Raw genomic sequence first — 27,917 nt, forward strand, 5'->3', positions numbered from 1 at the left:
AAAAAAAGTGACTAGAATAGAATAGAATAGAATAGAATAGAATAGAATAGAATAGAATAGAATAGAATAGAATAGAATAGAATAGAATTCTTTATTGGCCAAGTGTGATTGGACCGCAAGGAATTTGTCTTGGTGCATACGCTCTCACTGTACATAAAAGAAAAGATACTCGTCAAGAATCATAAGGTACAACACTTAATGATAGTCATTGGGAAACAGTCAATATAAACCGTAAGGATACCAGCAACAAGGTTACAGTCATACAGTCACATGTGTAAGGAGATGGGCGATGGGAACGATGAGAAGATTAATAGTAGTGCAGACTTAGTAATTAGTTTGACAGTAAATAGTCAAACTGAGTAAATAGTTGAGGGAATTATTTGTTTAGCAGAGTGACGGCATTCGGGAAAAAACTGTTCTTGTGTCTAGTTGTTCTGGCGTGCAGTGCTCTATAGCGTCGTTTTGAGGGTAGGAGTTGAAACAGTTTATGTCCAGGATGCGAGGGGTGTGTAAATATTTTCAAAAGGCGTCTAACGGACCAGGGCAAAACCGCGGCAGTCCCGCTCCAAGGAGCTCGACGGCAGAAGCCCGGGCGTGTCAGCCGTGACGTCACGAGAGACCCTTTAAGGGCGCCACTTCGCCCTTAAGAGGCATCGAAAGGACCCTCGGAGGGGCGCGCGGGAAAAGGCTGCAAATCCCTCCGCCTCTGCGACGACCCCGGAGGTGGGAAGAACGACTCTCCCCGAAACTAAACGTATAGCTACGCTGCGCTTGCCCGGCTTCCTTCGAAGGGCGTGAAGCTCCCCTAGCGTCGCCTGGAAGGGCGGTGGCGTCGAGGCGGGAAGGCGGAGATGGGCGCCCAATCGGAAAAGAGTCCCCCCCCCGTGGGAGCCGAGGGGCGGCGCTGCGGCGCACCGGCTTCCTTTCTTCGCTGCCTGTCAAAAGGAAAAAACAACCTGCAGGGGGTTCCGCGTCTCCGACCGCCCTGCCCCTTTTCCTCCCGGTCCGGTTTGTTTTTTTTCCCCCTCTCTCTTGCCGGCGACTTGCGCTCCACTTTGGAGGACGACGGAATGGCAGTGGACCCTTGACTTTTAGTAAGGAGGTAGGTCTCTAGGAGGTGATGGCGCCCCTAAAAAAAAAAAAGTGGGTGAAGTATAGGGGAGCTTAAGTTTCACAAGCCAGCCCTGTCCATCTTTTGCCGCAACACCGGCGAAGAGTTTAGTTTACTTTAAAGGGTTTAGGTGCTTCTTATTCCACAAGCTACCAGCCGCAAAAGGAGATATGCCATTAAACAGTTACTCTTTTTAAGAGTCTTGGGGATGCAAGGAAGTTGAAACTGAATCCCTCTGAGCTCAACCTTTGGGTTATACCCAGTGGCTTTGGAGCAGTTTTTGAGTGGGACATACATATACCGTGAGGCATAAATCCAGGGTCGCTAGAATTTGTGTGCTGGCTTGCAACTCTTGTTCCTAATTTCACAGGAGAACTTTGGCGTGTGTATTTTGAGAGAGAGAGAAAATGTTTTCCCCCAAATTATGGAAGGTGTTTTAAGACCTGAAGAGGTAATGCCAAAAAAGATAGGCAAAAGGAGAGAGAAATAGTATAGATAGAAGAAGCCTAACCAAGTAGATAATCCAGCCCAAATTGATCACTGACTGGACATTTGTTTCCTTCAAACGGAGAGATTATTTGATTAGGTTTTCCATACCTGGCTGTTTTGGGAGGTATTAATATTGACATATAGCCAAGTATCAATATGTACAAAATTAAAATAGTTTGCCCCACTTCCCATTTCTTTGATCCTCTGAAAGAAAAGTTGAGAAATTGTGCTTTCCAATAAAGCTGGGAAATACTGAACTCTGAAGTCTGGAGAAGTTGATACTTAAACTCTAGTAGCAGTTTATGTAAGCGTAAATGTGGAAATTGAATTTCTGGAATGTTGTCGGAACAAATGTATATGCCTTAATATTGAGAAATTACTAGTGGATTTCTTCCACTGCTGCCTTTTCCTGAGACACACAGAGGTTTTTTTTTGCTGTGAAGTAGAAGTCATGGTGTACTGTGGGAAAACATTCTTTGTTTGATAATCTATGTAAACCCAGCAAAGCTCACCAGCTGGAGACAAATTGGAGTTCATTTGTTTTTGAAGAGGTGAAATGTTCTCAGTGAGCGTTACTGCTAAAGGCAAGTATTTTGCATTGTTTCCCTATCTGAGAGAAGCAAGAAAGGAAGAAAAAAAGTTACAGTGTAGAGTAGATCACAGGAAGTAAAACATCTCTACAGCTCTTTTAACTGGACAGTCTTTTTTGGTGTTGACTGCTCTACTTTGGTGTGACTTGCAAGCATATGAAGTGACCTGTGTTTTGCACTGGGACTGGGTGGGATGCGGCAGGATTGGGAGACCAAATTGCTGGATGAGAATTTGGGAAGGAGCAATGCTGCAAAGGGAACAGCCAAGAAAGCCTTACCATAGTAGAGTCGGGTGCAGAAAACAACTAAAATGATATGAAAGTTATGCATACATTTAGGAACAGAATACTTTTTTTAAATGGTGAAGACTCCTTTCAGTCAAACACAGACGGATAACTCTTTGAACATGTTCACATAATTTTTTTGGCAACAGCATGGAAATTATTTCACATTGCCCCTTCGCAGTCTAGGACAGAATGCAGTTTCTCTATAAAAGGAGATTTGTACACACTCAGCTTGCTAATGATCTGGTTTGATATTTTTTGACTACACTATCTGAGAAATAAAAGCTGTTAAATGGTTCAGCTTAGCTGGTTTCCTTGGGCTTTGCTTCAAGGATTGTGGACCCCCTTCTAAGTTTGTGGATAATGAAGTTTGTGTTCAGCATTACATTGTCTTTGAAAAGTGCTGCTTCTCCTTTTCTCTCTGAAGTCCTGTCCACTGTTTGTGGTTCTGAAATGGCAGGCAGAGATAATGAGGCAAAGCCAGATGAAACCTATAATGTGCTTCTTACCTTACTGCATTTTGAGGGCTGGTTCAAGGGTTCCTCTCGCAGTCATCTGCTTCTCTTTGACTACTTCAGTCATCACTGAAGGTTTCATAAAAACTCTGTTGTTTTGCTCAATTCAGAAAACACCTTCTTGAATAGGGTCTTTATTGCCATTATCCATTCCAGGGAGTTATAAATGTGGCTATAGCAACCGAATGGGTTTTTATTCTTTCAGCCAAATCCTCAGGATCAGGTTCCAAGCTAATGTAAATAAATATTTTATGTAAGTGAGACCACAGCTTGGGTAAATATTTTTTCCCCTACAGTAATCCTTTCACCAAGCTGGAATTGGTTCTGGTCTATGAATACCGGTATTAGAATGATTGTTGCACCCATTCCTATTCCTCTAGATTTCTTTTGCTTCAGGTGCCAGACAACTGTGAAAGAGGCATGCATTTCAGGGGCCAAACCAACTTTTCCTTTGCAAAGGGAACCCCCCACCACTAAGATATTGGTGGAGCCACAGGTATTCTTCATATAGGCTGTGCTTGTACCCTTAAGACATTCTATCCACAATGACTTTATATGTCTTTAAAAATACTTTCAGGTTGAGACACTGTTTTATTTATTCATATCCCTCCTTTTTATTACTTTTTCAAATAACTCAAGGTAGCAAACATATCTAATAATCTTTCATCCTCTTCCCTACAACAACAACAACCCTGTGAGGTGAATTGGGGTGAGAGAGTAGCTATAAATGATAATTGCTTCTTCCCTTCACTTTTTTTGGTAGGAACAAATTAGTCATTGTTAGAAAGAGTGATACAAGAGAATGGACTATATTATTTAATCAATAGAACACTGACTAAATGTATCCATTTGTCTTTTATTGATTTTATTCTTACCTCAGCCAGCTAGCATCCCATATTCTCTTGAGCATCTCCAGTCTTCCCTGAGCTTTGCTGCATCTTCTCCCTTCAGGACCTTTTTTCCCCCTATTGTTCAACCCTTGGAATTCATCCACAGATTGTGCCATTTTGACTATACAGCCACCTTAGGAAAATCAGTTCACAGGTACACAATGTGTACCAGTGAACTGGTACACATTCAATGTGTACAATGAAGATATGTACCTGTAGAGCGCTCACAGTGATCCTACTGGAAGGACTCATTCCATTGTTTCTCCTGGCCATTATTTGATCACCTTTCCATTGTTTCACCTGGCCATTCTCTATGTATTCATAATGGGACTCTTATTTGCTTTGTAGAAGAATGCATGCAAAAAAAAAAAGAAAAAGAAAATAGGATTTTTGAAGAAGGGGAAATTCCAGTAAGTACAGCTTAATGTGGAGGGAGAACAAAATGTATGCCTTTGATTTCCTCTTTCTATTCGGAATAAAAAGGTTGACTTTGCTGTATGTTGTGAAAGTACAGCTTCTATGCAACATTTTGGTATTGTTTGGAAAATGCAGGGGTCTCATGTTTAGAAAATGTATTTTTTTCACTTTTTCAAGGTCTTTACTGTAGATAGAAACAAAAATAAACTTCAACCTGAGCCGGTTCAAGAAGCAGATTTTTTTCTAAGGAGGATTAATGCTTATTTATCATATGGATTTGAGCCCTGACCTTATTGAATAGGAATACATTTGCATTCAGGTCCTTGTTATAGTGTTTGAATAGGATGGTGCAAAATTATAAAGAGATTTGCAAAAATATTCCATGACAGCTAAATATGACTGAAGCTCATAGCTCAACTCAGTACACTTCTACTCAGGATCCATTCCCACTGCAAATATATTTCATTCCAAATCACATCATTTAGTTTAGGGGCACTTTGAGAAGACTCATTTGAGAATACCCAGACTCTCAAAGAGTGGAAACTCTCTATTGTATAGTCTGCTACCGGTATAATGCTTCAAACAGAAGCCTAGGTGGATAATCTATGTAGTAAGAACACTGTGCTCATAATTTCTGTTCTGTCTGTGATGTATTGCTTCAAAAGATAAAGGTAAAGTTTTTCCCCTATCTAGTCATTTCCAACTCATCTCCATTTCTTCGCCAGTGGAGCCAGTATTGTCCAAAGACATTTCTGTGGGCATGTGATTGGCATGACTAAAAGGGCCTGGTGGTAAAGGGCCTGGTGGCTCAGCAGACTGATAGCATTGTGATTAACACCAGCTGTCTGCAATTACTGTAAGTTTGAATCTCACCAGGCTCAAGGTTGACTCAGCCTTCCATCCTTTCTAAGGTAGGTAAATTGAGGACCCAGTTTGTGGGGGCAATAAGCTGACTTTGTATAAATATACAAAAGTATGAAGGCTATTGCTTAATGCATTGTAAGCCACCCTGTGTCTCCGGAGAAGGGTGGCATATAAATCAAATTTAAAAAAAAATGATTATATGCCAGGGCATGTGGAATGCTGTTGCCTTCCCACCAAAGTGGTACTTATTTATCTACTTGCATTTGCATGCTTTCAGTTTGTGGAGAAATGGCCAGGATCCAGTTGGACAAAGGAGAACATAATTAATAGCAGTAAGCTTAGAATAGGTAGCCCTGTCAATTGTCTCATGGCTTAGAAAAGAGAGATGAAGCGTCGGAAAAGACGCCTGGAGAGCGATTGGAGGACAAGCCGATCTGAATCTGACCGAACACAGGTGAGATCTTATATTAAGACCTACCTAGTGGCGATAAGAGCGGCAAAGTCTAGCTACTTCTCCGCTCTTATTGCATCTGCAGAGAACCGCCCAGCTGCGCTGTTTAGGGTGACCCGCTCCCTACTTCAGGTGGGGGTACGGGAAGATCCCTTAAAGGGTCAAGCTGAGGATTTTGTACAATTCCTGCATGATAAAGTCGCTCAGATTCGGGAAGGCCTGGACTCCGATTGGGTAGATCCAGGGGAGGAGACGGGGGCAGGTCTTGAGAGCATTATCTGGGAAGAGTTTGACTCTGTGGCTCCTGAGGACGTGGACAGGATTCTGGGCAAGCTTAACGCTGCCACATGTTTATTGGACCCGTGTCCCTCCTGGTTGGTACTGGCCTCCCGGGAGGTTACACGAGGCTGGCTCCAGGGGATTATAAATGCTTCTCTGAGTGAGGGTGTCTTTCCCGCCGCCTTGAAAGAGGCGGTTGTGAAGCCCCTCCTCAAGAAGCCTTCCCTGGACCCGGCTATATTATCAAATTATCGTCCAGTCTCCAATCTTCGCTTTGTTGCGAAGGTTGTTGAGAGTGTGGTGGCGCGACAACTACCCCGATACCTGGATGAAGTTGTCTATCTGGATCCGTTCCAGTCGGGCTTCAGGTCACGATACAGCACGGAAACGGCATTGGTCGCATTGGTGGATGATCTCTGGAGGGCTCGGGACAGAGGTTGCTCCTCTATCCTGGTCCTATTAGATCTCTCAGCGGCTTTTGATACCATCGACCATGGTATCTTACTGCACCGGCTGGAGGGGTTAGGAATAGGGGGCACCGTGCTTCGGTGGTTCTCCTCCTTCCTCTCTGACCGTTCGCAGTTTGTGTTGGCAGGGGGCAGAGGTCGACCTCGAGGCACCTTATTTGTGGGGTGCCGCAAGGGTCAGTCCTCTCACCTCTTCTGTTCAACATTTATGTAAAACCGCTAGGTGAGATCATCCGTGGTTTTGGGGTGAGTGTTCATCAGTATGCTGATGACACACAGCTATACATCTCCACCCCAGACCACCCCAATGATGCCCTTGCTGTGATGTCCCGTTGCCTGGAGGCAGTGCGGATCTGGATGGGGAGAAACAAGCTCAGACTCAACCCCTCCAAGACCGAGTGGCTGTGGCTTCCGGCGTCCCGGTATAGTCAGCTGGTACCATCACTGACAATAGGGGATGAGATCTTGCTCCCCACAGAGAGGGCCCGCAACTTGGGTGTCCTCCTGGATTCACGGTTATCTTTAGAAGATCATTTGACGGCCGTGGCCAGGGGTGCCTTTTATCAGGTTCGCCTGATCTGCCAGTTGCGTCCCTTTCTGGATCGGGACGCCTTGCGCACGGTCACTCATGCCCTAGTTACCTCCCGTATGGACTACTGTAATGCTCTCTACATGGGGCTCCCCTTGAAAAGCACCCGGAGGCTCCAACTGGTCCAGAACGTAGCCGCACGGGTGATTATGGGCGCAGCTCGTTACGCCCATGTAACACCTCTCCTACGCGAGCTGCACTGGCTCCCGGTGGTCTTCCGGGTGCGATTCAAGGTGTTAGTTATCACCTTTAAAGTGCTCCATGGCTTAGGACCTGGGTACTTACGAGACCGTCTTTTGCCACCAATAGCCTCCCACCGACCAGTTCGTTCTCACAGGGAGGGACTACTCAGGGTACCGTCAGTCAAATTATGTCGACTGGCGACTCCCAGGGGGAGGGCCTTCTCTGTGGGGGCTCCAACACTTTGGAATGAACTGCCCCCGGAGATACGGAATATCCCTGATCTCCGTGCTTTCCGCCGTGCCCTCAAGACCCTGATGTTCCAACAGGCAGGGCTAAACATACAAACATGTGAATGATTTTTTAAATGTTATCTAATTCTGGGTTTTATTTAATTGACCAAACTAAGTAATAATTTTAATTAGCAATTTTATGATGTTTGTGTGTCTATATTTTTCTTGACTGTACACCGCCTTGAGTCCTACGGGAGAAAGGCGGTATAGAAATATAATAAATAAATAAATAAATAAAATAAGAAAAATAATTCCAGGAGGACAAAATAATTCTTCCTTGGGTAATGTGAATGTGAGCTCAATGAGATAATTCCCACTTCCTTATAGCAGGTGCTTATAGCAGGAATGCTTTTGGATGGGAAAGGACAAAGTGGGGAGAATTAGAAGTCTATCTAGTCCATGGAGCAATAATCTAGCAAAGTGGCTTCAAGAGAATATCTTTGGCACTTGCCAGGTATCTTAGGCCATGACAAATGGCTGTCCAATCCCTTCTTAAAAACCTCCAGTGTTGGAGCACCCACAAAACTTCATTTCCTCCCAGGTGTCATATCAAAGATTTCCAGCTGTATCCCTGTATCCCTATTATGTAATAGGGCAAGGGATTCCCCCCCCCACCTTAGGACTGTTGTCAAGATACAAACCCTAGTTTTCTTGTAGGTAGGCCACATTAGACAAGCCAGTGAAGTTAATAGAAACCCCATCTAAGCTTGCAATGAAGGTTTAAATCCTAGATAAACTTAAATCCTAGATCTGTCTAAGGTGACCTGATGGACAGCAAAGCCCATTAGGGCATCTTAACCATTGTATAAGAATTGTATAATTGCGTAGAAGAGGAAATTTGAGCCATTTTAATATCATGTATTGTCATATCCAAATAATATAGTATAAAATAGCGCTTGTGTAGAAACAACCAATTGTAGTTTATTCAATAATCCATGTCTAAGTGTGACTTGTGATTCTTGTCATTCTTGGTATTTAATTTCCTTACTGCTGCCTCTGATTCAAGGCCAACTGAAATCTATGGGATTTAAATTAAATGCATAAAACTGGCTCACAGTTTAACAATGTGATTTAAGTTTTAGGGCTGTCAGTTTTTGTTCTTCATTAAGAATGTTTGGATTTCATTCACTTTCCTGGGCTTGAGCTACCTGCTTTGTCAAATCAGAGCCTCTAACAACTGTTTAGCAATTAGACTGTTGATCAAGGGTATTTGGTTCAATATACATATGTCCATGGCATTCGTGTGCTACATTTTTGCTGCTTTTAGTTTGTGAATGATTAACTTCATGCACATGAAGCAAAAAGCAAGCGTATTCATCAGCTAGGGTTTCCTTTAAACGTTTATACTGGTTCTAGAACTTGGGAAAAGATGCTTTCAATCTTAATCCTCTTTCCTGATGTGACAGATTGCTGTTGGACTGCCTCTCCATCATGCCCACTGGGCCTGCCGTAGCTTATTATGATATTATTCATTTATTCCTTCAGAGACTTATCCTGTGTGTCATTTAAAGCCAAGAGATAAAAGCTTTATCTTATTACTTTTAAAGGTAGAACAATTGTGAATGCATGGGAAATATATTGGAAAGCTACTTTTCTTCCTCATTTTCCTTTGGGAGTTTGGTACCAGCATCATTCTTGTACACCTTTTCAGTAGGAATAGCTGAGAATTTCAGGCACTTTAAAAATATGAACAAAAGGTACTTATGACAGATCCTAGAATTTTCAGTCATCACAGCACATTTGAAGTCACACAATTGCGATCCAGGTACTCAGCAACCAGCCTAGATTCTAACCTAACTGTTGCAGTGTCCTATAGTCATGTGATCATAATTTGTGACCTTCCCTGAAGATTTCCCACAGAGTCAGTGGAGAGGTTGGCAGGAAGTCTCAAGTTGCAGACACATGAGTGTCTTGCTTAAGGACCTGCATAGTCCTCATTTAATGAAAGCAACCGGAATGCCAGATTGCCAATGATAAATGACACCGTCATGTGATATTGCCTTTTACAACCATATCATTTTTTGATGGAAACTCTGGCCCAAATTAGCATAATTAAGCAAGAACTACCTGTACCTTATTCATGTATACAAAATGTTAAATAAAATTGATTTTACAAATTAAAGAAAGCAAATAATTATTCTTGAACAGAAATAGACCTATTTTTCCCACAGTTCTCATATTTATAGAGTTATAACTATAATATAATCTAAGAAAAAAGTAAAATGTTAGATTTTTGTGACTTTCAATTGAATAACACAACAACATAAGAATCTAAATATAGTAATGTAAAAGAGTAAGGTCCTCCAATGTTTGAAATATTTCTGGAGGAAATACTAGTTTTCTACTGCCTAACAGGGTGTGTCTTCCTGAGAATGGGTGTTACCTTCAAAACAGTCCTGTTCTTGTTTTGGGGACCCAGATAAACTTCTAGAAGTTTATCTTTACAATGGATGAACAATTCATACAAGGCAGCCTTCCCCAATTTCTCCAAATCCAGATGTATGAACTTCAGCTTTTTGAATTCCCCAGCTTGGCCATTGCTAAGAGGTCTGAGAGTTGACAGTTGGTCTGGAGTTCTAATATAAGGGATGTTACATGAAGTCTGTTGCTGTCAGGATTTTGATGATAAAAAAAACCTGAAACACACATTGTGAGTGGTATATTTAATCTTAACTGGAAATTTATTAACAAGTCTTTTAAGTCCCGCTATTGGTCAATGATAAGAGAAATTGTGATTTAAAAAAAATTATTTCAGAGATTTAGAAGCTGTCCAACTCCAAAATAATTCTGAGTGACTTACTAATAATAAAGAAATAACAAAGAAAACAAAAAAGGCAAAATCCTGTGACTACAAAAAGCCCGCTCTCTCTAATCAAAACATCACCCACAGGGCTAGAAGCTTTATATACAAATCTCTGTTGTAGTCGTCATGGCTCTGTCTAACTAACCTTGCAGAGGTAGTATAATGATCACATTTGGGAGTCGATTTATCTTGTACCTCTTGGAAGAAAGATAGAAGATAAATATAATAACAAATAGTATGCCTAAACAACTGTCAGCGAGGCTTTTTTGATGTTGTATTGCTGCTGAACAAATTAACCCTGTTGAATGCATAGATCCCAAGGGGGCTGATTAGACAGAAAAGTGAGTGTATGTTATATGCAAGACGATAGTTGTGTCTTTCTAGATATGAAAGACCACCTATTTCTAGCTTTAACAAATTATAAGTAATAGAAATTCAGGTGTAAACCTGAGTAGTTATAATTTAGACTGACTCTTTGAGCAGGGAAAGAAACCTCTTCCTGAACTGAAGAATACAGTAGAAAGGTAGACTTTCTTGAGGAAATTGACAAAGGATTGTCCCAAATACGTTGCCAAAGTGGATTTAGTGTTGCAGTCAAGGAACAGTTTCCTTACAGTGAAGGAAGTCAGTTATCCTGAAAGAATGTCAATGCTAGGTCATAGGTAATCTTTAGTGGGGAAATGCATCTATTTGGGATAATTAAGTGGACTTTTCACAAGCCTTTGTAGTAATATGCCTCTATTAAGAGTCCATTAAGGGTGTTGAATAAACAGATGAAAGGGGCAAAGTCAGGGATTAAAAGGGCTTTTAAACTGTAAGTACTGTAGCTAAGTTCAGAATCATGCAGGCAGTGGTTTTCCCTGTGACGCTCTATGGAAGCAAAAATTGGACTTTGAAGAAGCAGGATAGAAAGAATATTAACATTTTTGAACTCTGATGAAGGAGAAGATTCCGGAGAATACCATGAATAACCAAGAGAATGAACAAATGGATCATCAACCCAGAGTTCTCATTTGAGGCAAAAATTACCACATTCAAATTATCATATTTTGGACACCTAGCTCCCTAGAGAAGATTATAATACAAACAAAGGTGCAAGGAAAGAGAAAAACAGGATAACCAGCAGAAAAATAGATGTGTTCAATTACAGCAGTGACGGGTGAACAGTTGGAAGACCTAAAGGACCATTTTAGGAACAAATCATCTTTGTAAAATGTGATCGCTAAGACTCAACACTGACTTGATGGCACATAAACAGTCAATCAACGAAGTTAAACAAAATAACAAAGTAAAGAAGAAGTTGCTTATAGTTTAGAATAATAGAAGTCTCCAGCCTGGAAATCGAACAGTGCTAACAGAGTTCTGGACATGGAGTTTCTTGGTTTAAGATATTTCACCTGGAGATTCCTAAATGACAGTCCTGCAACCTCATCTTGATGGAAATACAGCATGAATTCTGTTGAGTCTCTGAGAATCTTATCCACTCAGATCTGGACTAATCCCTGCAATTTTTTAGAGGAGTAACGGGGGATCTCTGCCATTCCAAAGATTGTGGAGAGCAGCTGAAGATGCAGTTTCTTAGTAGCAGACCATGCTCTTTGGAAAACCCGGTGACTTGCAGTAAGTAGTGCCTCTAAAGAAAGACTTGTTCTACAGAGAATAGATTATACTAGGCTTTTTCTGGGACAGTCAGATGTTATGGAGCTTTGATTATTACTGAGTCCTTGTCAGAGTGGGTGGTCAACAAATAATTGTATACATACATACATACATACATACATACATACATACTTTCCTTCCCCCAAAATAAGACCTATTCAGAAAATAAGACCTAGCATGTTTTTACACTTGCACCTAATATAAATCCTACCCCCCAAAATAAGCCTGCGCAGCCACCCACCCATTCCATCTGGTTGCTCATGGTGCCATGGCCACAAGGTGAGGTGGGGGTGTGGAACTGCCCCACACGCTCTGCACCAGCTTACCTCAGGGCCCCCGTAGCCAAGCCATCCATGCCACAACACCTGCCTTGTGATGGCAGCACCAGCAGCTATGTGCAGCAGGAGCCCATGTGGACGCCAGCCTGCTACTTCTGCTTGCAATGGAGCAGGAGGCTGAGCTGTGTGCTGGGGCCATGGCCGTGGCCGCGAGACGAGGCAGGTGTGGGTGGCTTGGCTGCTGGGGCGCTGAGGTAAGCCAGTGCGGGGTGCATGGGACAGCTCCACCCCTGCCTTGCCTCGTGGCCGTGGCATTGGCACATCGCTCTGCCTCCTGCTCCATTGCGGCTGCGAGCAAGCAGAAGAAATGGGCCACACAGAGTCCTGGTGGATGGGGCTGCTGGACCTGCCTATGCGAGGTGAGGCAGGTATCAGGGCATGGGTGGCCTGGCTGCAGGGGACCTAAGGTAAGCCAATGCAGGGTGTGTGGGGCAGTTCCATCTCCCTCTACCTCACAGCGGCGGTGCTAGCAAGCTGCGTGTCCTGCTCCACTGCAAGCAAGCAGAAGTGGGCCTCCTGTACATGGGGAAAAAAGATACCCCCCAAAAATAAGCCCTAGTGTTTATTTTGGGGCAGAAAAGAAAATAAGATCAGTCTTATTTTCGGGGAAACACAGGTGCATGCATGCATGCATACATATCTATATACATATAGTGCTGGTGATTAATTTTTAAATAAAACTTGAGTTTCTTCTGATTTTAGGTCATTTTAGACATGTTGCAAGAGGTAACTTTCTTTACTAGAAGAATATTATGGGATCAGGATTTATGGTTTTGATGACCAGATAGAAGGCATTATTGAAAAAAGAGTCGTGATGTAACGTTAGGGAGAAAGGTCAATTTATAATTGTAACTGCTGTAAAGAAGATTGAAAGCCACTTCTTTTTTCTTTCTTCTCTATTTTTCTTCTTTTCCTTAATGCATTTTTAGTCTCTCTTTCATTTTTTTCTTTTGTTCTTTTTTGCTCTATTTTAGTTTATTCTTCTGTTTAAAATTCAGTATAAGTAGTACTATAGGATCTGATTAGCTTTTCTCTGTTCTTTTTTCTAGAATGTACAGTGTGTGTCCATGATTTTTGCACTGTTTTCATACTCTGTAGAATTACAAGAGTGTCTATCTTTTAAGTTGTTAAGTTAAGTTGTTCTGTGACAATTTATAGCAGCATTTGAACATTACAGGTTTTGTTGTTTTGACATCAAGGCATGAAAAATTAAGTGGTAGTCATTTCCCTATAGACTAAAAAGTAGGTCCTTCTTCCTCTTTTCCCAGGCTAGTTCAATTTCTCTTTAACCACAAAGCTATATTCAGCAAGATGGGTTGACCATATAAAGCATTTCTGGATATATAGTTTATTACCCATATGGGGTTGAACATTTATTTGTCTCAACTACATTTTTCAAGATGTCAGCCTCAATAACATGACCAGGTTATCATTTGAATCATAAAGCATTCTGTCCCCAATTTTTTATACTTAATACTGCTTTGGTATAAAACCTCTAAAATTTTTCCAGATTGTGTGGCATGGAAGGATGATAGGGACTGATGTCACAAAACAAAATTCTGAACTACAATTTTCATTGTACAAAATCTCTGTTAAAATACAGCTTAGTTTCAGAGGAAGTAAACAACTGAAACTTTGTGAGTTTCTTTAGAATAGATAGATATTTTAAAAAAAACCTTTCCCCCATAGATAGAATAACTCTTACAGGTAGTTCTCGACTTACCACAATTGAGCCCAACATTTCTGTGCACGGCAATGTGACACGGCGAATTTGACACCTGTGCCGTAAACCATCTCATAGTAAAATAATTATGCTATGTAATACCTCCTATCACAAATGGGAAACATTTGTTAATTTTCCCCATTTTATGACCTTTCTTGCCACAGTTGTTAAGTGAATCACTGCAGTTGATACATGGTGTTAGGAAATGATTATTGCTTAACTTGTTGGGTTGGCAATATATAAACTATCAATGTAGCTTTAAGACTGCTGAATTGCATCATACTGTGTCCTGATTGGTTAGCTCTGTAGCCAATGTCCTTAAGAGGGAGCTAGAAACATGGTTTGTTTCTCTTTGCTGTTCTTGCTCTCTGATATCTCTGTATGCTACTGTTTGCAAATCCAGAAGAACTGTTTATTGTGAATGATTACGACGACTGGTAAGAAGACTTTGTTATTGGATTATCCCTCGACTGTCGTTTTGCTATCTCCTGCTTTATATGTGTATGACCTGGACTGTTTATTGGACTGTGCCTTACTATTTCTTGAAAGTAAATACAACTCAGTGTATCTGTGTGTTGGCTGTGTTTATTCATAACTACTCTCAATCACTTTCATGTGCATACCCTTGCTATTCAAGGGTTACTCTGTGAATTCCTTAACACATGGTTGTTAAGTGAATCTGGCTTCCCCATTGTATTTGCTTGTCAAAAGGTTGTGAAAGGGGATCATATGACCTTGGGACACAGCAACAATCCTAAATATGAACCAATTGCCAAGCATCTGAATGTTGATCAGATGATCATGGGCATGCTACAAAGGTCGTAACTGTGAAAAACACTCATAAGTCACATGTTTCAGTGTCGTTGTAACTTTGAACAGTCATTAAACGAACTGTTGTAAGTTGAAGACTACCTGTAATAAGATTTGTTTGGCATGCTTTGCATAAACTACAATTAGTTGCCTTTTACTAAACAGTGCCATGATTCTGCTATGTCAAACATACAGTGGCTTGGTATGATATATGTAGCCAATCACAGTCTGTGGGTATAGGCCTGCCTACATAGTCAGAGGATGAGGTGGCTGGATGGAGTCCCTGAAGCAGTAGAAGTGAGCTTAAATGGACTCCAGAGGATAGTAGAGGACAGGAAGGCCTGGAGGAAGATTGTCCATGGGGTCGCGATGGGTCAGACACAACTTCGCAACTAACAACAACAACACATAGTCAATTATTCCTCAAAGGTGTCTTGTTCTTGACTTTTAATGGAAGATGGGCAAACCTAGCATTTGACCTTGCCTTTAGTTTTTGTACGTACCTTCTGTGTGGATACTCCCACTACTGCAGACTGGCCACTATGAGGGTATGGCAAGAAAGCAAAGGCCTATGGGTAAGATTATAATGCAGAGACAATAGACTTTTAGAAAATTATTGCAAACAGATTTGTCATTATAGTAAGCAGAAATTTGAGTTAAGGCATCCGGTTTAGAGTGTAAGATCTAGTATTGTTAGACACAAATCCAGATGGGCGACCTTGGGCCAGTCACTTTTTCTCAACCTTAGGAAGCAGGAAATGGCAAATCACTTCTGGAAAACCTTGCCAAAAATACCTGCAGGGACTTGTCTAGATAATATCTGAGAATCGGACATGGGTGAATGGAAGGGAAAAGGGAGAACTTTATGCTCCCTTCCAATGTATGGTGTTCTATTTTCAAGTTCAGGTAGAAATAATACATGTCAAAAGGATGATTGTAGCTGTCTTTGTCCTTACTTGCAGCTGTATGAAGTAGAACGTTTAGTCCTCTAAGCCATTCTAGGTATTTTTAACAATACCTACCTTTAAACTGTAAACTGCAAATAGTCATTCACCAATAATTAAGCAATTATTCATTATTTAACCTATGATAAAATACTACAAAAGGTTGAACTCTGGAGGACGTTCTCTTCTGCCTCTAGATAATTTCTGATCACCTCCCATTGGATTGTGGGTTGCCCTCCTCTTTTTTTTTTTACTTTGCTTAGCCTGGAGACTGTGATAAGGGACAGCGAGGCGCCAGCCTTTTCTTCTTGCTTGATAGGGGCAGGGAGAAGAACTTTGTATGGTGCAAATATTAGAGAAGCTGGCTGGGGAAAAGGAAAAGGAAACATGTAGGTACCTATGCACTTTTTAATCTGTGAAGAAGTGGCCCTTGCATAGCAAAACCATAAAATGTCTTAGGAGTAAAATTTTCATGTAGTATATAGCTCTACGTGTGCATTTGTGGCAGTGATCTTTTGGTGTGAGAACAGAGGTGTGGAGACCCTGTCCTTGGTCCTATTTGAGAAAGGTTAGTGGATACCTCTTTCTAAAGAGCATCTATAGCACTTTGCAGCTAAACCAGTGGTGAAATCCAATTTTTTTTACTACCGGTTCTGTAGGTGTGGCTTGGTGGGCTTGGTGTGGCTTGGTGGGTGTGGCTTGGTGGGTGTGGCTTGGTGGGTGTGGCAGGGGAAGGATACTGCAAAATCTCCATTCCCACCCCACTCCAGGGGAAGGATACTGCAGAATCCCCATTCCCTCCCATCCCTGGGAGAAAGATATTGCAAAATCTCCATTCCCACCCCACTCTGGGGCCAACCAGAGGTGGTATTTGCCGGTTCTCTGAACTCCTCAAAATTTCTGCTACTGGTTCTCCAGAACCTGTCAGAACCTGCTGGATTTCACTCCTGGCTAAACTCTAGTGCTGACAACAGTTGTGAGGCTGCAAGCTCTTCGTTGTTTGAAGCTAAACATCCAAGTTTTCATATTTCTGACCCAAACAGCAGTGGGTGTCTGGTCCAAGCCATGATAACCTCAAATGCATCACGATTTCATTATATACACATGAAGCAAAAAAGTTCTTTCACCTGCATGACGATTCCATGACGCATGCAATCATCCTTGCCCTCTACTGTGGAAATCAGTGCAGAGGGAAGGCATTTTCAAAATAAGACCCTGCTTCACAACATTCTAGGTAGATGATGCATCCGCCAGTTTTCATCCTCTTTCCCATTTCTGAACACCATATTCTAAATCATAGCTAAGGAAACCAACAGTACTCCAGTGAGTCTTTCCACACATAGGAGGAGAAATGCTTGTAATCCTCGCGTACACCATATACACTCTGTCATATTCACCTGTAGCAAAATGAATGTTTGTGAGTCTGCTCCCAAGGATATTAATGAGAATGGCATGTGATATAACTTAGTACAGTGAGCTGGTACAGATGCCTAGGCATTAATGTGTGAAAATATGAAATGTCAGTAAACGATGATGTCTGCAGAATTGATATAGATTTCCACAATTCGGTTTCTTATGTTGCTCCATCCATTTCCTTCCTGTGGGAAGGGAGGAGACTCAAGGGAGGAGGCATAAATCGTTCACTCTGTTGCACATGAGAGCTACATGTGGTCAAGGATCAGTTTCTGCTTTCTCCTACAAATGATTCTTCTGAGCCATACGGTCTTCATTTGGAAGAGGTTTCTCTCTTGAGAAATCCATCTGCCTCCCATATTCTTTCCAAGAGCATTTTATGGAGAACAAAACTGATCCTGGTGCTGAGAAGACTAGGTAGGTCAGAGATCGGTATGCCCTTCTCTTCATTTTTGGTTGTTGCACAGCCTAAAATAAGATTGACATAGGTACATGTTTTGGAAAATTATCTAATTCTGAAAATAAATGTAGTGAAAATAAGAAAGACCAGAGGCTGTGGGGGATCAGGGGTTCTGTGAGGTTGAAAATAACTTAAATGTGAGTTAAAGTGATTGAAGACTCGATGGGTAGAGGGGATGATATTATGGACGCATATCTGACGAGAGTGAAGACGATAGAGCTCTGCTGGGAGGCAGATGAATAGTAAGAGTAGGGAACAGGCTGCCTAATAGGGTGACCTCCAGACACATTGGACTGCAGCTTTGTTGTTTCCAGCTCTTCTCAAACTTCTCTCAAAAAGGGAGCTATTCAAATCAGCTGGGAAAAATAACCCAGGAAGCTTCAAGAACTTGTTCGCTATTTTGTAACATTTTAACTACCCTGAATAAAGCTATTGTGAGCTACTATGGTGCAGTGGTTCAAAGCACCAGGCTAGAAACTGAGACAGTATGAGTTCTAATCCTGCCTTAGGCACAGAGATAGCTGGATGACCAGGCAAGAACAAGCTAATCCTGAAAATCTTGCTAAGAAAAGGGTGGGGACTTGTCCATGTAGTCTCCAGGAGTCAACAATAACGTAAAGGCATGCACACACATTACTTTGCATTTTGGATGACGGAGGAGGAGAGGAGACAAGATGTTTGCAATAGATCATAGTTTATAATGGACAATGAAGTTGCAAAGAAAAATATCCTATACTTTTGAGTCTCTTTTTAGCCTGTAGAGGGTTGGCTTTCTGCATTTTAACTTTGCTTTCTTAGTGCTTTCTTTCTTTCTTTCTTAAGCTGACCTTCAACACAATGCAAAAAAGCCAGTTTGCTAGAGAAGGGCTACTCTACTCTATAAGAAGGCCAGTTCGCGAGAGTATAGGTGACTGGTTTCCTTGTTGTTATGTTTCTGCAACACCACCTAGTGTGTGCTCACAGATTTTCATAGCAAAGGAAATTTGACTCTGAATTTGTGGAATGGAGCCGATCCGGAGGGATGAAACTAGACTTCAGTCCCCTTCCAAATGAGTGAGGGCGTTGGGATGTTTGTTTACTAGCAACAAAGACTCAGTATGAGTGGTTAACATTTTGATAGGACTGCAAATTGAGCAGAAACGGCAGAACATTATTTTTAACATTTACCACCACCCACAGTTTAGAGGGAACAGGTTTTTATTAAAAAGAATGTGTGATTAATGATTCACAGGCAATGATGTAGCTATTAGTTACGCAATACAACATATTTGTATATTTTGGGGGATACACACAAAGAATTACATGCACATGGGCATGTATGAAGCTATCCATATACAACCTATCACAATAACTGCAGGCAAAATGGCTTCCATCTTATTGCATACAGGGTTGAAGAAATGTGTAGTGATGAGCTTGCCATAAAAGATAGGAAAATGCTAGAAGCATAGAAAGTGAGGGGGGTACCTGGAGGCTCTGGCACATGACAAGTGGGTGGGTAGGTGATTGACAGAACATTGGTTGCCTTAACTTGAGCAGATGGCAGGATGTGGCTCTGAATCTTGCAAGATGCTGGAGACAATGTTTTCCTATTTAGCAATGATCATCTGTATAATATAAATGATGAAACTACACTGGCATGGCTTCTTGCTTTCATTCTTCTTCCCTTTTCTGGGTTAATATAAATGTAAGTGATATGTTCCTCGGGGCAATACTGGGGTGGAAAGAGCAAGTGATAAATAGACAAGGTTACAATTACCTCTTTCCTTGCTTGAACCAATAGGGAAGGATGTTAAAAACTTTGGGGAACGCACTCTTCCATTCCTAAGTAAAACTTCTCCAACCTTTATCTCCTGCAGCATTTAGGTTTAGATCAGGGCTTTCATTGGCAACAGGGATACTTTTTTTCTGAATTTAAAGGCTTTGTAGTGGTTTGATCAATCTTGTGAAATTTCAGTTGAAATGGTGAGAGCTTTCCTGCATGCCCCAGTCTTGTCCTGGGAGCGATTGCTAGCCAGTCAGATATTGTTTAGGGGGTGCCTGTCCAAAGAGTAGCTACTGCTGTCATTCTGTCATTGCCTGGACTTCACTTAAAACAAAGATATGAGAAATATGGTCAGCATTCTTGGGAGGCTGTCAAGAGATGCCTAGCAACTCTACCAATGTTGCTGTCAAAAAACAATTATACATTGCAGTGCAGAAGCAATTGAGTCATCTCAGTGTTGGATGAAAGCTTTCAGTGGTTACCATAGTTAACTTGGAAATGTATGAATTGTTGAGCATCTTTGTTTTAGTTCCAGGGATTTATGTTTGACTAGTTCATCCATTGCACTAAACCATAATGTTACTTACTAACTTTTGTTTAGGGTGAGGTACAGGGGTGAAATCCAGCCGGTTCTGACAGGTTCTAGAGAACTGGTAGCGGAAATTTTGAGTAGTTTAGAGAACCGGCAAATACCATCTCTGGCTGGCCCCAGAGTCCATGGGAATGGAGATTTTGCAATATTCTTCCCCCAGGAGTGGGGTGGGAATGGAGATTTTGCAGTATCCTTCCCCTGCCATGCCCACCAAGCCACACCACACCACGCCCACCAAGCCACGCCCACAGAACTGGTAGTAAAGAATATACCTCACCACTGGTGAGGTATATTCAGTGCCGTGGCCTGTCTGCTGTTATTTCTGCCTCAGAGTTAAATGACCTCAGCATTTGCAGCTTATTCAAAAAAAAACCTGGTTAATGAATGAAACTCTGGCTATGTAATGAAATAATAGTTTAGAATGAAGTAGGGGACCAATCATTCTTTTTCCCCCCTTTATCTACCAGATTAGAAAAGGCAGAGAAACAGAAGGAAAGTGCTCCTGATGCCATGGAGTCTCGGAAGTCGGAAACAGCCAAACGTCTGGCTACGTTAATCACAGGCCTGGTGGAGTGCATGTGCTTTGCGGGCGTCATTTTTGGGTGGACATCGCTGGTCTATGTCCTCAAACATCTGAAGTACTTCGAGAACCTTTGCAAGCCAGCTGCCAATGCAACCATCAATCAAACTCAAGGTATGATCTGAGAAGACAGGAGGGGGAAGGTATTTTATCCTTTGTTGAATTTACAAAGGTCACACTAGCAACTAGTTTCATTTAGCCATATGGTAGGAACATGCTACTTGTAACTCTCTCAACACCAATTTCATCCCCCTGAACTAGGCCCTGTCAATTGCTTGAACCTTTCAAAAACATTGCACCAATGCAAAAACCGAAGATGGCTATCAACCCTATAGTCCATCCCAATTTGTGCCCTGTGGTCTTAAATTCTGCTTGATGCTTACTAAACCAGGAGCTCTGGTGGCTCAGCAGACTAATTAACATCCACTTACATCTGCTGCCTGCAATTACTGCAAGTTCAAATCTCACCAGGCTCAAGGTTGACTCAGCCTTCCATCCTTTCTAAGGTAGGTAAAATGAGGACCCAGATTATGGGGGCAATAAGATGACTTTGTATAAATATACAAAAGTATGAAGGCTATTGCTTAACGCATTGTAAGCTGCCCTGAGTCTCCGGAGAAGGGCAGCATATAAATTAAATTTAAAAAAAAGAAGTCTTCTCACTGAATTTAATAACAGCAACAGTTGCCTTAGTGGTGCCATCATGAAAGATAAAAGGGTTTTGAATATGAAACTTTCAAGTCTCCTTGCATCTCTTATTCCAGAAGAGAACTGCTGGCTATTAAAAATACAGAGTTGATGGGGCTGAACAGGGAAACCTGGAGAACGAAAAGCCAAATGTATCAGTATGGAAGATAAGACGTAGTAAACATCTGCTTGTGGTTTTATGTGGCATTAGGGATTACACTTAAATTTCCTCACTAATTTACAGACTGTACTGCTCAGGATGAACAGTTCTCTCTCATCTTCACCATTGGCTCCTTCATGAACAACTTCATGACCTTCCCTACTGGCTACATCTTTGACCATTTTGGCACCACCGCAGCCCGTCTGCTTGCCATGTAAGTGTTGGATACACAACTCACTTATTCCCTGCCTTTTTTTCTCAGAGATACCTGATGCTGGAGAACCAAAGTGGAATTTCAGGAGCACTTTTGTCTTTAATAATTGCATAATAAGAACTTGGCAGATTCTTTGATCAGATGAGAACCTGCTGAATTCCTTCCTGTCGTGCAACACTTAATCCCCATGTCTGAAAGCTTTTCTTTTGATAAGGAGAGTTTAGGCCAGAGAAACATAGTTCTGAGACTGTCAACAATAGTCATATGCTAGCAAGTGTGTGGTTCTTGGAGCAGCCCCAGTTTCCTTCTCTCAATTTGCTGATAGTGATAATAATAATAATAAAAAAATAAAGGTTTCCACCATTTTCAGGCTCATGCATTTTCAAGTGCATGAAGGACCCAGATTGTTGGGGGCAATATGCTATTTAGTATACTCTCGATTGTTGTAAGCTGCCCAGAGTACTTGGAGAGTGGGTGGCATAGAAATATGATAGATAAATAAATAAATAAATAAATAAATAAATAAATAAATAAATAAATAAATAAATAAATAAATAGTGGGAAAAGCTGAAAGTGCATGAGTCGTGGTGGGGCAGTGGTTAGAATGCAGTATTGCAGGCCACTTCTGCTGACTGTTGGCTGCCAGCAGTTTGTCAGTTCGAGTCTCACCCAGCTCAAGGTTGACTCATCCTTCCAAGATCGGTAAAATGAGGACCCAGATTGTTGAGGGCAATAAGCTGACTCTGTAAACCTCTTAGAGAGAGCTGTAAAGCACTGTGAAGCAGTATATACCATAAGTTTAAGTGCTATTGCCAATTACAGCATCAATTATACAGCATGCTTAACAGTGTAAACTTGATTTCTAAATCTACGAAACTTCTAGCCTTCTCTACATGTGTAATGTGGCTTCTTGTATTATCACCCCATGATTATGGTTTCCTCCCCTACCCCATATAAAATTTTGGGAACATTCCTTTTTGCTTCCAAAATGTTGCCCATCAAAAGTGCCTCAAAAAAAAAAATCTTCAGTCTCTGCAGCCTGATTCAGCAATGCAAATGGGCTGGAAAGTGTTGAATGCTGGCACATTTCCCCATGAGAATCAGGGCCTCCTCTCCAAGGACATTTGAGCTGGATCTGTAGTTGTAGCAAATGACCTGGGGGAGGGCTGAAGTATCCATGTGGATTGCACCCTTCAGTTTGTGCACGGAGGGCATCATTTTTGTGCATGGCTTCTTTGCATAAGACCACTCTGCAAATAGTGAAGTGGAACATTGTGGAGAGATGCTCTAGCCCACTTCTTTTCATATTAAAATGGGAAGCATTTGTTAATGCAAGACACATTAAAATTGCCCCACAGTCTGAAACAGTTAATCTATGCTTGCTGTATGCATGGAGCAGGCTTCGGTGATGGAAGAGATAAAGTTCCTTCCGCTCAGCATATGGTAACAGAAGGGAACTATGATGATCAGAAATTCTCTGCTATACATATATAAAAATATGTGTTCTCTCTCTCTCTCCCTCCCTCCCTCCCTCCCTCTCCCCCTCCCCCTCCCTTCTTCTCTCCCTCTCTCTTGCCTTTCCAGTCTATCAGAACTGCCAGACAGCTGAAATGATAAATGCCTATTATCTCTGACAACCCAGGCAGCTTCCATAAGACCAGAGAACTGTTTTTTCTTGACATAATACTCATCTCCAGATACTTTAATGCATAGTTTTCCACCCTTTGGGTGAAGGAAGGGGAGAGCTGCACCCTAAGGAAGTAGAATAGGAATTACACTATCCCCTTTCTCCCCAGTGATGTGTCTAAAGTATAAGTTCTGTATTCATCATATCCATCTACAAAATGGAATTGGATATTCAAAGATAAATGTTTTTGCTTTTGTTAGTACATTTGGCAACCTTTAATTGTTTGATAAAAACTCGTGTAGGAAAAGGAAAACATAGAAATGTGAAACAGTTGTATAGAAATTATTAGGAAAAAGATTGAAGAATGGAGAACTCCAGGACTGATTGATCCTCATGGAACTATGAAATATCCTTATGATGCTTATATTCTATTTTAGTCTTCGGTCCTAGCCTTTTTTATTTTTATTGGACTTTTTTTTTGTTTCCTGTGAAGATTTCAACTTTTGAGGAGAGAAGATTGAACCAAAATAGGAATTGCATGTCTGCCTTTATTTTGCTAGCTATTAGTGTTGTTTTGATGTTTACTGAGCAGCTGGTATATGGACTGATTACCTTTTCCTTTTACTGTGAATATATTTAAAGAAACATTTTAATATGTTTAGCTTCTTTTATTAACCTTAATTATTATTATTATTTCTTTCATGATATCAGCTCTGCTGTTCCTGGCTCCTGCCTGTGTGACCTATCCTCTTTCCATTTTCTATGTCAATTCTTTTTATGTTTAGATTTTCACTAAACCGTGTTGGGTAGCTACCCTGATTTCTTCTGGTATATATCATTTCCCCCCTTCATTACAATTATTTATTTTTAGTTATCTCTTAGGAATTTCTATTCATCCTGAACAACTTTTTAAATAGTTGTCATGCCGTGGCATCCTATTTCTTATGGCTTTGAGTTTATTCAAATCAATCTTTTTTGAAATTCAAATAGAGGTTTGATTTAACAGTTAAATTTACTTCAAAAGTCAAGAACTCCCAAGAGTACAAAATTTCCCCATGCACCTACGTACTAATTCCATTTCTTCAGCTAATTCCTCTCTATCTATTAGTATCAAACCAAACGGAAATTCACTGCCACAAAAATAGAACTCCCCATTTTCTCAGCCAGTGTTAGTATGCATTAAATAAAGAGTGTTGATGGCAGGACTGACTGGGAGAGGAGGTCAGTAGCTGGGAACCTGATCCTGTTGTCTGTTAACAAAGTGTGTTTATGATCAATTAGGAGTTGTAGTGTAGAGGACTGTTTCCATTGTGTGGTGATAAGAGTCGAGATCTTTGAGCCATGTTGATTTGTATCTACAAAGTGTCTCTGAGAGGCTTTCAGTGATGCCAAACCTCATCTCAGCTTATGCAGCTGGAAGTCCAAGGGTTCCTGCGTGACTACAATCCAGGAAGCTGATATTTGCTGTGGCTGCACTTTAAGTTCCTTAATTGACTGCAAGTATTAATGGAGTGGGCAAAGTTATGCACCTCATGTGGTTGGACTGATTAACCACATGCAGGAAGGCAAAGCTGAAGAGGCTATTCCCCCCCCTCCCCCAACTTTCTTCCCGGCTGTAGCAGGGCACGTAGCCAGTTTCCTGGAGCTGGCAAAGTCTCCTGGAAATACTCAGCTGCACATGCAAAGCATGGTGAGGAAGACTCTTTCAAGGTCCACACCATTTCATGACCCAGTTCGTGGGTCTGCATTCCGGTGGTGGGTGAGACCTGAACAAAACAATACAAACATTTGCCTCACATTCCAAGTATCACTAAAAGCCTTTCAGAATAAGAATTGTTTCAAAGGTAAAAGACGCCAATCCAGTCTTGCCAAGGGAGGGCATTTCATGCCTATGGCCGAGAAACAACACAAATGAGGAAACAGTGTGAATTTTGGACCAGCAATTCTTTCCTGCCAAAAATAGCTGTTTGTAGGCTGCTATTTGTTCCCACAAGTAGCTCTATCAGCCAAATGTTAGCCTCTTTGATTTCAACGGGAGCATCTAATATATGCTGCGGTGCATTTTCTATTAAAAATAAGCATGGTTGAGAAGTGACTTGCTTTGACTGGCTCACTTTTATAGAACTGTAGGCCAGGCTTCTTTTAACTATAGAAAGGCAAACACAATTAATGCTGGTCAGGAAGAAAAAAATCACCCATGAGAATGTAAATAGTATGTTTTATTTTCCCTTCCGGGAGCTTGTGCCAAAAGCTCAAAAGAGGTATGGTAGCAGAATTAGGTGAGAGAAGTTTAGTTTCGCTATGAAAGAGGCAGCCTTTGTAGCCATCCAGCATTAGCAAAGCATCTCTGAGTCAAGTCAAACTGCTTCACTGCCAGTGAATGAAAGATGCAGAAAGCAGCTGGGGGCGGGAGCAGCATACGAAATGGAAAAGGTTACAGTGGATCCTTTTATGGTGCCAAAATTAGCAAAACTCATGTTAGAGACATGAGACCGATACTTTAAAAGTGGAAACTCTCCAGTATTATTACCCTTTTAAAAATTACCCTTTAATGCCCTTTAGAAGTCCTCCCATGAAGAATGGAATGGGTCCAAACACCAAGCTTGGATTGGCCAGGCTGAGGAAGGTGCTCAGTCACTGGTAGGCAAAGCTCTCTGCAGATTTCCCACTGGGTAGAATTAAAGAAAATGTTGCCTCTCAGCCAACAGAATCAAGGCTGGGAGAGAGGCCTAAGGGGTGGAGGCAGAAGACGCCGAGTTCCATCAAATGCATGCAGTCTGAATACAGGCACTTCATTACGGTAGACAATTGGGGATGTAAAGATTGTGCTAAAAGCTTTTTAGAAAAGGAAAGTGGGTGAAGAAATCTTTTGGTACTGTTGACTCCATTGCTGATGTTCAAATGGATTAAACAATCCATCTCAGTCCGTAGAAAGTGGAGAGGACAACCTTTCCTTTGGAATTACTTATGGGAGCAAAGACGTGCTATGGAAGAGTCAAACAAGGGGATACATAGCAGAGCTCAAAGAAGAAAGTATGGAATTCAGGACATCTGCCTTTCACATAAGTTCATAGAAGCCCAATGACAACTGTGGTCAGCAGGGCACCCCCAGGCCTAAAGCAGCCCACTGATATTTGTAGCCACTTTTTATAGATAGAAAGACAAAATCAGTAGTTTAGGAGGGGACATCATACTAGCCTGTTGAAATGAATTGGGGTTAGGATGGCAGATTGTGTAGGCTTTCTGTAGAGCAAACATTTGTAAATAGCTTCAGTGTGGAAGAGGTCTCAAAATTGTGAGAAAAGAGAGAGGTTTCCTAATCCCCAGCTAACGCACCCAATGCTGCTAATTGCAATAATCAGGCCCATCGGATTCCATAGATCTCCTGAGTCCAGCTTCCCTGGATGAATGCAGAGGTGCTTGCTTCTGTGTGCTGCTGCTTTTTGTCAGTTATATTCTGAAATATGAAGTGCCTTTGACTCATCTTCATAGTGATCTGGCGAGCCGTGCCTTTCATTATTATTACCAGCCTAAAAATAGGGGCTCCAGAAAAGGTCAGAGAGCCAAGCAAGTGGCTTTTTCAATGAGAATACTGTCACATTTTCAAGTCACGGTTTAACTCTTTCCCTCCATAGTATAGCTCCAATGGGGAAGTAGGAGAGAGAAAGAGAGGTAAAATCCTTCTTCACTTCCCCAGCCATTTACTGGATTGCTCAATTTTCCTTGAATCTGCTGTTCGTATAAGAAATTATTGTATTCAATCCAGGCATTTCCTTTCATGTCTAAAACTATTGCATACTTATTGTGGTTTCAGTAAATGTTACAGAAATAAATGAATAATTTCGCCCCTCCTCCCAAACCACTTGACTTCATTGGGTAACTGCAGGAAACGTTCTCAATATGGCAACACTGTAGAATGATGTAATACCAAGAATATCTGAAATTAGCTAAGATGGTTATTTTCGTTTCTTGCTCCAAAAGCATTTGAGAATTGAAATTCATCTTGGTCTTTTTTAGTGGTCAGATGTGACTCACTATTCTGAAAATGTGATATTATTAAGTGAAAATAACTATATTTCAAATATGTATTTTTCTCAAAATTTAATTACTAAACTGTATTGTGGTAGGAATGGCACTAAACTGTTGGCATGAATATGAACTAGCCAGTCAAAAGGTTCTCAACCATTTTTAAAAGTGTTATGGGTAAAATGTATATGATTGACTGCAGTTTTTACCTTCCCCTGCAGTTTTTATAGCTAGAGCCAGGATGGCAGATTAGTTATTTGGATGACAGCAGGGGCTGGTGGAGAGGATTTAACTCTTTCCTTTTCTGCTATGACCCAAGAAACTCATTACTTTGTGAAGAAATCCATCTAGTGGTAACAATAAGCAAGCTCCACTCAAAGCAAATAGCAGTTTCAGAAACAGGATTTTCTTCTTAATTAGGGGAGCAAAGGGTAAAACAGACACTCTAGAGACGTGCTATGAATCAGTCTCGATGGTTGACACTTTTGGTCTTTTATCATGTCTTCATACAAAGTGATATTTAACTTGCATGATGAAGTTTGTGTGAAAGAGTTCCTGTGTGCTGCTTGTGTTGGCGAACCACTTGTTGAGAACATGAATGCATAATGCTGTCCTCAGCCTTGTCTCTGCCCATCATAAAGACGGCCTCTGTTTGTCTTTTTTTTTTTTGCTTGTTGGCAAAAGTGGTGTTTTCCAAATT

At 41.3% G+C, this 27,917-nt stretch overlaps 1 protein-coding gene across 7 annotated transcripts in view; it reads left to right on the top strand.

Annotated features, from left to right (window-relative positions):
* Positions 1–885: 885 nt before the first annotated feature.
* The window catches only part of SLC43A3 (solute carrier family 43 member 3), a 42,456-nt gene continuing 15,424 nt past the window's right edge, over positions 886–27,917 (top strand). Inside the window, exons 1-3 of one of the 7 annotated variants that reach the window (XM_034420341.3) lie at positions 886–1,102; positions 20,391–20,617; positions 21,435–21,564. In XM_034420341.3, coding sequence (XP_034276232.2) covers positions 20,434–20,617; positions 21,435–21,564 — 314 coding nt within the window. In that variant the 5' untranslated portion in view covers positions 886–1,102; positions 20,391–20,433. Of the gene's footprint in view, positions 1,103–14,359; positions 14,380–16,022; positions 16,086–16,139; positions 16,265–17,337; positions 17,527–20,390; positions 20,618–21,434; positions 21,565–27,917 lie in introns of those variants that run through there. The other 6 variants (XM_034420345.3, XM_087881569.1, XM_034420343.3 and 3 more) reach the window with 6 other exon arrangements.

This window comes from Pantherophis guttatus, chromosome 1, assembly GCF_059756535.1.
Source record: "Pantherophis guttatus breed Tessera chromosome 1, ASM5975653v1, whole genome shotgun sequence".
In the NCBI taxonomy this organism is placed as follows: Eukaryota; Metazoa; Chordata; class Lepidosauria; order Squamata; family Colubridae; genus Pantherophis; species Pantherophis guttatus.